This window comes from Rana temporaria, chromosome 5 (genome assembly GCF_905171775.1).
Source record: "Rana temporaria chromosome 5, aRanTem1.1, whole genome shotgun sequence".
NCBI lineage: Eukaryota > Metazoa > Chordata > Amphibia > Anura > Ranidae > Rana > Rana temporaria.
In genome coordinates, this window is record NC_053493.1 from 376,551,020 (window position 1) to 376,563,208 (window position 12,189).

Consider the following 12,189-nt stretch of genomic DNA (forward strand, 5'->3'; position numbering starts at 1 on the left):
ATCCGACAGGCGTACGGCTTCGTACGCCTTCGGATCTTAGATGCAATACTTCGGCACCCGCTGGGTGGAGTTTGTGTCGTTTTCCGCGTCGGGTATGCAAATTAGCGCTTTACGATGATCCACAAACGTGCGCGCGGCCGTCGCATTTTCTAACGTCGTCTGTAGTCGGCTTTTTCCGGCGTATAGTTAAAGCTGGTATTTTGCGGCGTATAGATAGACTTGCCATGTTAAGTGTGGTCGTCGTTCCCGCGTCGAAATTTGAAATTTTTATTTTTTTTGCGTAAGTGGTCTGTGAATAGGGATGGACGTAACTCACGTCTAAGTTAAAAAAATGACGTCCTAGCGACGTCATTTAGCGCAATGCACGGCGGGAAATTTCGGAAACGACGCATGCGCAGTTCTTTCGGCGCGGGGACGCACTTCATTTAAATGAATCACGCCCCCTACCCGCCGATTTGAATTCCGCCGCCAGAATTACACTACGCCGCCGTAACTTAAGGCGCAAATTCTTTGAGGATTCGAAGATCCGCCAGGTAAGGTACGGCGGCGTAGCGTATCTCTGATACGCTGCGCTCATCTAATTATCTGTGGATCTGGCCCTATATGATTAGTTATGCATTGCATCTCTCCCTGTCTTTCATGTGATGATCTCTATTGGTTCCTTATGTGTTCATTGTCTTTTGTGGATCAGAATTTTGAGGAGCAATCTCTTTTGTACTGTTTGTAAAACCTAATAAACAGATTGAACTAAAAAGCATAAAAAAAAAAACTCCACTTTTTCAGACCAGTTTGCACATTGTTTGCCAAGCAATCTACACTCTTGGGTTCTTTTTAATCAATTCTCTTACAGCGGTTGCTCAGCAAGAATGCTGAATGTTCTGACTAGTGTTCATAAAGCAACTGTAAACAGTGCTTACAAATATATATATATGATAAATAATAATGAAAATGTGGTAGGGAATCTTTTAGACAAGCAGTAATGCTTGCAGCCCTCTAAAATTTAAACTGTGGTGGATTCCTTTTCAGGGGACAGCGGTTGGCAAGGATTCAAGATGCGCTATTTTTTTTTTTTTTATAAAGTGTATTTTGTGCGTGTACTCGAGAGAGGAGCCGGACTGCAGGAGTTGAGAGTAGGCTTGCCTCCCCCAGAGGCAATCTGCCACCTTTCTCCATGCCCCGGGTGGCAATGGTGGGTGTGTGAGGGGGTCCTCCCACACAGCCCGCCCTACCTGCTCCGCTTTGAAGCCCAACGGGGCAGAGGGACTCCCTATAAGGGAGTGAGAGGATTTGCCCGCTCAACCAGCCCAGTTAGTCCTTCGCCTCTCTTTTTAGAGACCACGTGGTCAAAGTGCGTGCATGTTAACCCAATTTCGAGTGCGTGTAAGTGTGGTGGTTTTGTGGGAGGGGGGTGGGCGTACTAAGCGCAGGCTTACCTCGCATAGCACACCCACTGGGAGCCGGGCTGAGACCACCAAACTCAATTCACATGTAGCCGAGACCGGGATCCGAACCCCTAGCTGCAGAGGTGAATGGCTTGTCAGCGCAGTGCCAATCGCGTTGAGCCACCGCAGCTCCCCTTCAAGATGTGCTATTGAAATGCATTTTTTTAAATTGTTGAACGGCAATTTTACATTGTGGGACTGCACTGCAACTGCAAGCCAAGCATTTAGCTTATGGTTATGGTGCAGCCCAATTGATCTCAATGGGCAAGTTTGATAGGCACTGCCTGTCAAACTCTGAAGCCTGAGTCCTAGTCTTATTCACAAATAAGTCACAAATTAGTCACAAATAAAAAATATTCCTGAACCACACAAAACCTTGTTTCTGTAATTTAGCAAGGTACTAGTTGTCTTTACACATGCAGAATTGTCTGAAGCCTCGTACACACGACCGAGGAACTCGACGGGCGAAACACATGGTTTTCCTCGTCGAGTTCCTTGTTAAGCTGTCGAGGAACTCGACGAGGCAAGTTTCTCCATTCCCGTCGAGGAAATAGAGAACTTGCTTTCTTTTTGGCTCGTCGAGTTTCTCGACAGTTTCCTTGACGAAAATGTACACACGACCGGTTTCCTCGGCAAAAAAATATCTCCCAGCTGGTTTTTGCATTTAAGCCTCGTGTGTACGAGGCTTAAATGTTTTCATGAGCAGGTTGCTTGTCAAGATCAATATTCCTGTAGACCCATTATGGGAAAGTAAATATATCTTGTGTGGCCCTGAAATAAATTTTTTTCTGCATTACAGGAGTTTACCAAGTCTCTCCACATACTTTGTGTCTTCCCTCAATAAAATGTATATGTTCCAGACCTACGCAGGTAACAGAAATATTAATTTACCCCTTTTATTAACCCTTCGTTCAAAAAGAAATCAAAGAACGTCTTTCCTGTATTCTGTCATCCAGAGGTAACCGGGATTTTCCCTACTTCTGGAAGCGTGCAAGGAGGCACAGTGATCACAATCAATGGACGGTTCTTCGACGAGACTGACTTTCCAGCCCGAGTTCTTGTAGGAGGTAATTTCTAGTCTAGACTACCAGGAACAGCAATTTAGAAATGCTATTGTGTGGGCAGCACAGACTATGGAATTGTTCCCTTTACACTATTGAACTATTGAACTAGCACTGCAATGCATGCTTGCAAATATTTAAAGAATGCAACATTTGGCTTTAGCACGTCGACAGTAATGTTTTTAAGACCAGTCAGTTCCAAAACATGTAATGTGAATTAAGGGCCATTACTAAACAGCAATATCACCCTGCATTTAATCTGTATTATTTTTTTTTTTATAAAAAACACCTGCCCTGCCCTTACCTGCTGTGTAGAAATGAAATGCCAGTTCCGTAACCTATACTTTCCACTCTAGTCAAAGCTAATCTGCAATGCAGCCTTTTCTTAGATCCTATACACATGCTGACCATACCCTATGATTAACAGGAAGAACCCTATGGTCAGTATTTGCTTTCTGATAAGCACCAATCTTGTATTACAGTGCTCATGCCTGCCAATTGGTTACCCCAAGCATTATTTTGTTAGAGGGAAGGTGAGCAGGCCTATATGCCTAATACTGGACAGGAGGCAGGAAGATAAGGAAAGACACAGTAAGGAGGAAGGGGGTTAAAAGACCATTCACATTAAGTATTGTATTTTTTATCAATGAATACAAGGCTTCCAATGATTGGCTGGGTGGAAAGGTGGGCAGATGACATCACCTGGCGTATCAGAGGAAGCCTTTTATTCATTGATAAAAATACAATGCTTCCTGTGAATGGCTGAGAACCACTACGCCGACTTGATTTTGTTCCAGCAGCAGGTTAGGGGTCCCTCTACAACTTACAGGACACAGTGCTGAGAGCAGCAGTGTTCGTAAGGGCAAAGGAAATAGTTTGCTTGGCCCAAACAAACTATTTAAAGTATGAGACACTTCCTCAAGCTCCCTGCCTATACTGAGGTATAGCCTTTCAGTTGGAGAGATGAAGAACGTGTTAATGGACTACGAATGCGGCGATCACTGTACTTGTGTTCCTTTGAGAACTACAAGTCTGTCCGCCACGGTACAGATGGCACTTGTAGTTTATTCATTTGCATGGGACCTCTGCTGGAGAACCACTGCAGATTGTTGATGATTATCTGTTGTCAAATGTGCAGAGAGGTAAAACAAATAGCTGCAAAGCTTTGGCAGTGATTACAGGTGTCACCAGGCTTTGCAACAATACATAGATCATAAGACTGCCTGAACTAAATTATAAAAAGTTTTAGGGAGAAAAGAAGATCACATATATAAAGTTCACTTTTGATCATAGCTGTTTGGCTGAATTTAAAAAGACTGGCCCAGATTCTTAAACGAGATACGATGGCGTATCTCCAGATACGCCATCGTATCTCTAAGTTGCACGGTCGTATCTATGCGCCTGATTCTTAGAAACAGTTACGCATAGATTTTCCTTAGATCCGACAGGCGTAATTGTGTTACACCGTCGTATCGTAAATGCATATTTACGCTGGCCTCTAGGTGGCGCTTCCGTGGGATTCCGCGTCGAGTATGCAAATTAGGTAGATACACGAATTCCCGAACGTACGCCCGGCCGACGCAGTAAAGTTAAGCTGTTTACGTTAGGCTTTTCCCGGCGTATAGTTGCCCCTGCTATATGGTGGCATAAGTGCGGCGTAACAATGTTAAGTATGGCCGTCGTTCCCGCGTCGAAATTTGAAAAAGTTACGTTGTTTGCGTAAGTCATCCGTGAATGGGGCTGGACGTCATTTACGCTCACGTTGAAACCAATGACGTCCTTGCTGCGTACTTTGGAGCAATGCACACTGGGAAATTCCACGGACGGCGCATGCGCCGTTCGGGAAAAACGTCAACCACGTCGGGTCACAGTACATTTACATAAAACACGCCCCCCTGATCCAAATTTGAATTAGGCGGGCTTACGCCGGGCAATTTACGCTACGCCGCCGCAACTTATGGAGCAAGTGCTTTGAGAATACAGCACTTGCCCGTGTAAGTTGCGGAGGCGTAACGTAAATCAGATACGTTACGCCCGCACAATTTTACGCAGATGTACGAGAATCTGGCCCACAGTATTTTTGCTTGCACATAATTGGATGGTGGTAGCTAAGGGAAAATTCTCTTGCTAAGTGAACAGCCTGTTTGACTTCAGTAAGGGCCCTTTCACACGGGGCGGATCAGTAATGATCCGCCTCCGTGTGTCCGTCAAGCTCAGCAGGGATCCTCCGTAAAATCCCCACTGAGCCGTCGGCTGACAGGGCGGTCCCTGCCCTGTCTTTTCTCCGCTGAAAGGGGCCTTAACCAACCCCAGTATTATTGTAGCAGAACTCTGGTATAAAATAAAGATCTGTAACCATTTTCATTGTATTCTGTCTGTAGGTCAGGAATGTCAAGTTTTCAGTCTAAATGATACAACAATCCTTTGCAAGACGCCACCAAAGCCGCCTGTGCTTCCTTTGCTCTTTCCAGGTATGTAATGTCAGGTTTTTGCTGAATAAACTAAACAGTAAAAAGTTTTCTTTGGGGTTAACATCAGACAAAAGTTTTTAGTTTCAAAGTTTAGCAGTCTTCAAGTATTATCTCTGACCTTTCTCCATAAACGACAAGAAGTGTTTGTATATAGAGAACTTTTACATGAAGATCAACTGACAAGAATGACAAAAGAAAAGACGCAGACTATGGGGAGGGTGAGTGATGGGAAGACATGGTGATAGTATGGAGAGACAGGAAAGAAAATAATTATAAAAAAAATGAAACAAAAAAAAAAGATATAATGATTTCACACGGGCGGGCCGATTGAGTCTGTCAGTTATTTAGATGGACCCGATCGGACCCTTTATTCTCCTCTACGGAGCGACGGGTGTCAACAGAAATGTTTTCAGGAAAACAAAAACACTAAAAAACGAATAACCACGGTTAAGATTGATAAGAACATTTCCAAAAAGGTAAAAGCTTAGCTACAAAGTTTCATGCTGGAGAATCACATATACCCAAAATAGTTTCACAAAATAACAAATCCCATTAGAGAACACATGTAGGTATTACACCGTACCTGACCTCACACTATCAGAAGCCAGCATGGTTTTGGTTTTGGATGAATTTTGGGATCATTTATTTTTCTTTCAAAATGCACAAGTTTTAAAACTGATGTTTGTACCAATTTTTATTCATTATGCACATATAGGGCCAGATTCACAAAGAAGCGCCTATCTTTAGGCGGGCGTAGCGTATCTCAGATACACTACGCCGCCGTAACTTAGAGCGCCAGGTCCCGTATTCTGAAAGAACTTGCGCTCTAATGCCCCGTACACACCATCACTTTATGTGATAAAAAAAAATGACATTTTCTGTGAAGTAAAAAATTACGTTTTTGAAACTTCAATTTTCAAAGACGAAGTTGCCTACACACCATCGTTTTTCTCACAATGCTCTAGCTAAGCGAGGTTACGTTCTCACCACTTTTTCCATTGAAGCTTGCTTCATAACAAGCTTCTGGGCATGCGCGGGTGAAAAAACGTTGTTTTAAACGTCGTTTTTTGCTACACACGGTCAATTTCTGTGAAGTAAAAAATGACGTTTTGAAAAACGACACATAAAATTGAAGCATGCTTCAATTTTTTTTGGTCGTTTTTTACAAGACATAAAATTACGTTTTCCCCCACACACGGTCAATTAAAGTGACGTTTTTAAAAACTTCGTTTTTTTTCATCACATAAAGTGATGGTGTGTACGGGGCATAAGTTACGGCGGCGTAGTGTAAATGGGCCGGCGTAAGCCCGCCTAATTCAAACTAGGCTGGTAGGGGGCGTGTTGTATGTAAATGATTTGTGACCCCACGTAAATGACGAGCTTAACGAATGGCGCATGCTCAGTATCATGTCGAATTTTCAAAGTAAATTACGCACGTTCAATGCTAAGTTGATGTGAACGTAACCTACGCCCAGCCCCATGCGCGGACGACTTACGCAAACGACGTAAAATACGACACTGTTCGGACGTTTCCGACGTCAATATCTAACATGACTTATCCCTGCTTTATGAGGGGTAACTTTACGCCGGTCAGACGCCTTACGTAAACAACGTATCTTGATACGCCGGGCGCACGTACGTTCGTGAATCGGCGTATCTAGCTCATTTGCATATTAGACACGGAAATATACGGAAGCGCCCCTAGCGACCAGTGTAAATATGCACCCCAAGATACGACGGCGTAAGAGACTTACGCCGCTCGTATCTAGGCAAAATTCATGCGTAACTGATTCTAAGAATCAGGCGCGTAGAGTCCTTTGTGAATCTGGGCCTAAATATTTATTTAAAAAATAAGAATGTTTCTTTGAAAAAAAAAAAAGGCTGACACCGCAGCCAAAGTCAAGCCAGCTTTTTATCCTCGCTAGGTGTGTTATCTTCACAACAGCTGGCAAAATAAATATCAATACAATCCTGTACATACCAATCACAGATAAGTTCAAATTCCAAAAGGTGTGCAACACCCACCCCGTTGGAACTCTCCCACCCGATGTGTTTCACACATCCCACCAAGACGATTAAACTCAACATGGGTGAAACACATCAGAAGGGTGGAATTTTGCCAGTGTGTATGTTGTAAATATTTGGATTCTACTTACCCTGCTTGGAATGCATAAGAGTGGGTCTATTTCCCTTTTTTTGCAGTGCTTCCATTGCACTGGTTTTGCATAAATTTTTTTAAGAGAGTGTATCAGGACAGGAGTTTCTTCAGTTTAGACTGTCTCTCTGTAATTGAAAATCCATACAAGATGGCTGAAGCCAAACATAATATAAATAGAGCCCTTATCTACGCCAAAATGACGGCTATTGAAAATGACAATATCAAAAAAATTTGCAAGATCTGGCAACCCTGGGTCAAACATTACTTACCTCCTGACTTTGACCAGTCATTGTTGTTGCCTTATTAATTTTCCCAACTCATTATCAACTATACGCATCTCCTGACCGCCAGCCGTGCTACCACCACAAGAAATTCTTCTTCCTCCATCTTCTTTCCTTCTCTTTCCACTTTTCCCCAGTTTCCTTTTTTACGCTCACCTGCTAACGACGGGCACGATGAGATGATACTAACCTCTCATCCATTTCTAAGATACTATAGCCCGCATCATCCCTGCACTTGGTCCTTTTACGTTTCTAATTCTTTTCTCTATTTTCCAGTATATGACCCACGATTATGGGATTCCCATTTCTTCCTCAACCAAGACATAAGACTATAGATTAATTTGCATTACCTTTTCTGTTATTATGGTCTCTACTAGACATGTGCACAGAAATTTTTTCCTTTTTTTTTTTGTTCTGTTTCGTATCGTTCCGTAGGTTTGTTCCCGTTCGTTTTTCGTAAGACGCCCGTTTTCCTGTTCGTTCCCGTTCGTTTTTCGTACAACGCGATTTTTTCGTATTCCGATCGTTTCGTATTTTGGTTACCGTTTTATTTTCGTACATGTGGGATGGTTCGTTATTCTGTTTAATTCATGTTCGTTACTTGTTAGACAATAATTTTCGTGAATTATCATCATTTTGTACTTTCGTAAATATATCGCGGGATTCGCGGCACTTTCAACACGTGGCTCATCCATATTAACTATTGTTAAGCCCCATACACTTGGTCAGACTTTTTTAACAACAAACATAAAAACGATCGTTTTACCGAACGTTCGTTCGTTTTTAAACTCCATCAGAAAACCATTTTTGGGTTCCAGGTTCAAAAGTCTGGCCAACTGATCTCCCTTCAGACGAAAATCCACAGAAAAGTTTATTTGGCTTTACTGTACTACTCAGCACAAAAGAGAAGCTGCTTCACTAACTAACTACACTCACTGCCCATTCAAAAAAACGAAAATGACATCTTATAACAAAAGATTTGCATTCTGTATTTTGAAACCAAATTACGAACAGAAAGAAGGAATTCAGAATACAGAATGCAAATCTTTTGTTATAAGATGTCATATGAACATACGAACAGAAAAAGGAATCAAACAAAATACAGAATGAAAATCTTTTGTTAGATGTCATATGAACATACGACTGAAAATCAAAATACGAACAGAACAAGGATTCAAACAAAATAAAGAATGAAAGTCTTTGGTTATAGATGTCATATTCGTTCTTTTGCCGTTTTCGTTTTGTCGTATTTTCGTCGGATCGTTCGTTCGTATTTGCGGTTGTTCGTTATGCGACTCATTCGTAATCCCGTCGTTTTCGTATTTTGGTGCTTAATTTTTTTCGTATGTACACATTATTCTGCGGGTACGAAAATGAACATTTCCGTACAAAAATAACATTCGTACGAACGGGAATGCACATATCTTCATATCTCTTATAACATACCTCCCATTCCAAACAAGGACAATCCATCACCTTATAAACGTGCCTCCACCCATTCATAGTTTGAGCCTATGGGGGGTGGATGGGTGGTCTGGAGGCACGATTCACCAAACGATGAGGGGCTCTCACTCCAGTTCTCTAAATGACTTTGTTATGCAGATTGCTACTAGATCTTACTCTTGTTGTTTATTTGTAGTTGTATACACAAATGTATGATGATATTGGCATTGAATGTATCCCATGCATAAGACTATACATTTCTCTGTCTTTCTTATGTAAACCTCAATAAAAATATTGAAGAAGAAAATCCATACAAAGCTCTACACAGTAGGGCGGAAAGTACATCACTCCTCTATTGCTCAGCTGAGTGTGTATTTTGACCTTCAGTTTGTTCGCCCCTTTGAACAGGCTTTTCCAGTTATGTGGTTAATGTTAGCCTGGTAAAAAAAAGTGCAAATGAATTCCAGCTGCTACCTGAAAACAGTAAATATAATATGTTTGTCTGCATATTTCATAGTACCTTGACTGCAAAAAAAAAAAAAAAGCTAACCTTAATTTTTTTATTACATTCCTATTAAACAGGGAACAAATTACAAATACACTTTGATATTTTTATATTATGACATTTATGTTCAGTAAAAATATTAAAATGAGTTTAGATCAAACTGTGGCTTTATGGTGTGAGAAGGGAGCTATTTTACCTAGCATTTTTGCATAAATCATAATTTCACCATGTTAGAATTCAAATATATTGATATTATCTGCTGGATTATCTCAGCCAAGAAAGCTTTATGAACAGCCCCTGTCCTGCCACACAAGCAGCCCAGGATAGGAATCTCTGGCTATATAAGCTCTCATGTGACACTGCCCTTATGTTACATATGTTGGCAGATGCAGTCTACTTTCTCCACTGCAGATGGCACTCAGTAGCAGCTGCATTGCAGATGGGGAGAAAGTCAAGAGGAACATGGATCCTCTATGGTTTGCTGGGTCACTGGAAGAGCTATCCGAATGGATGCTGCCACCCCAAGTGATTTTTTTCAGCCATCTTGGGTCAGGTAGAGTCTATTTAAGTCCCTGATTGCCAGGCTTGGCACGCATTTTGCGTGTGAGTAGTGTAGGGACAGGTCAACCGTCTGTCAGGGAAAGTATAAGTGTCAGATGAGTACAGAAAGAGCAGGGACATGCCATCCTTCCTGGAATCCTCCCCTTTTGGGTGTGGACCGGCCAGGCCACATTCCAACCCTCAAGACAGATGCTGTTGATGCACCCGAGACCTACTGTTATACTCTTCACTGCAACATTCTGTGAGTGTGCTCGGCTGGGTTGCCTTCCTGCTGAATAGTTGTGCGTTTTGTACTTTAATTTCAATATAGTTCTGTTTCTGCAATTGGATTTAGTAAAACTGGAAAGTGCAAATCCTAGTGCAGCTTTGCATAGAAATCAGTTTCCAAGTTTTTTTGAACAAGCTGAAGTCAGAAGCTGATTGGTTACAATGCACAGCTGCACCAGATTTTGCACTCTCCAATTTTAGTAAATCAACCCCAGTGTGTTCACTGCCTCCCCATCACGCTGTACCCACACATATCATGAAAATATGAGTCTTGGATGAACTAACTGATTAAAGTAAGATATGAATAATATTCAAACTTCAGAACAGCCATAGGATAGGCCAGGTTTACCTAGTCATAATTTTTTTTCTTGGCAAAAAAGTATTATATCACTAAAGCTGGCCATACACCAGTAGAATTGCATTTGAAAATGTTAGCCTTTGCAACATTTGTTTTATTTTTTAGCTTTGGTGGGGTTAAGTCAATGGCCCAGATTCACAGAGAGCAGGCGCACATTACGCCGCCATAGAGTAACCAATGTACGCTACACCAATGCAGCGCAGAGAGGCAAGCAATGCATTCAGCAAGCTATTGCTCCCAACGCTGCGTCAGCGTGACATAGGTTTCGAGGGCACAGGCCGGCGTAGGTGGAAGTGGGCATGACCCATGCAAATGAGGCGTGACCCCATGCAAATGATGGGCCGAGCGCAGGGCTGGACTGGGACAAAAATTCGGCCCTGGACTTCATCCAGACTGGCCCACTTTGACAGGTCTTTCTCATGGCGACTGGACAACTCCCGCACCCCCCCACCACCCAAGCCCCCTCTCCACCTTCACTAGCCACTAGCCATTCTGCTTTATTAGAGTAGAACGGCTGGTACTGGTACTCTTATAGGCAGGACCAGTGGGGAAGCTAGACATTATTTCACTCAGGGCAAAGTATCAGTTTGGTGCCCCCCTTTATGGGACAAGATTAGGCAGAAGTGAGAAACTCCCAGGCCATAGCTGTTGAGTCAGCTGTCTGTCCCCCTCCCCATGCTCCTCTGTCCCCCCCTGCTTCTCTGGTCCTCCCCCTGCTTCTCTGTTCCACCCAGGTGAGCGCTGGAGGTGAGCAGAGGGGGGGCGGCGGTCCACTGTCACTGAAGCCAGACAGATACGTATACGTATCACGAACTGCGCATGCGCCGTGACGTGGACGCTTTGCCCTGCGCCTGCTCACAACCACGTCGGAACAACTGCCTAAACTACGGTGTGAATGTAACCTACGCCCAGCCAGACACACATCCAACGTAAAATACGCCGGCTTGTGTTCCCTGGTGCAAAGCTTTGCATGTCTGCTGCTGGGTTGCACCTCCTTTATGGGGAATAACTTTACGCCGGACGTACAACTTACGCGCACCTCGCGTTGCCTGCGTCGGGCGCACGCAGGTTCGTGAATCGCCGTATTTCCCTCATTTGTATGTTTGAATGGCTAATCAATGAGAGCGGCAGCATGCACCCAGCCTAAATCTGCACTCACCCTATGCCGGCGTAGGCAAGATACATCGGCAGGGTGTAGCCTGGTTTTAGGTGCATATCTGTTTGTGGGTCGGGCGCACAGATACGACGGCGCACATTTGCACTTACGTCGGCGTAACTTGTTATACGTCGGCGTAAGTGCTTTGTGAATCTGGGCCAATGTTTGTTGTCAACCGAAGTTACAAGAAAATTTGTAGCAACAGAAGTGGACATTTTATTTTTTCCAAACAAAATTTTAATTGTGAAAGTAGTTTTGTTTTATAAAAATCATACAAATTGTAATTAGACCCTACATCTGGGATTGCATTGAAATAACAGGTCTGGGTGAAATTTTAAAAACTTCTGAATCAAATTAGTTGACTCAATGATGGCAAGAAAGAATGTTCTGATGAACAATGTTTCAGAATTTACAAATGAACGTTGAAACAAAACTGTATGGCCATGCGGGGCCAATCTTACAGCAAAGACAACATTGACTTGGCCT

At 42.9% G+C, this 12,189-nt stretch overlaps 1 protein-coding gene across 1 annotated transcript in view; it reads left to right on the plus strand.

The window, feature by feature from the left end:
- The window catches only part of LOC120941466 (fibrocystin-L-like), a 239,500-nt gene that overhangs the window by 45,132 nt on the left and 182,179 nt on the right, over positions 1 to 12,189 (plus strand). The window contains exons 11-13 of the mRNA XM_040354858.1: positions 2,242 to 2,312; positions 2,399 to 2,509; positions 4,885 to 4,974. Of these exons, the coding sequence (XP_040210792.1) occupies positions 2,242 to 2,312; positions 2,399 to 2,509; positions 4,885 to 4,974 (272 nt within the window). The remainder of the gene's footprint in view (positions 1 to 2,241; positions 2,313 to 2,398; positions 2,510 to 4,884; positions 4,975 to 12,189) is intronic.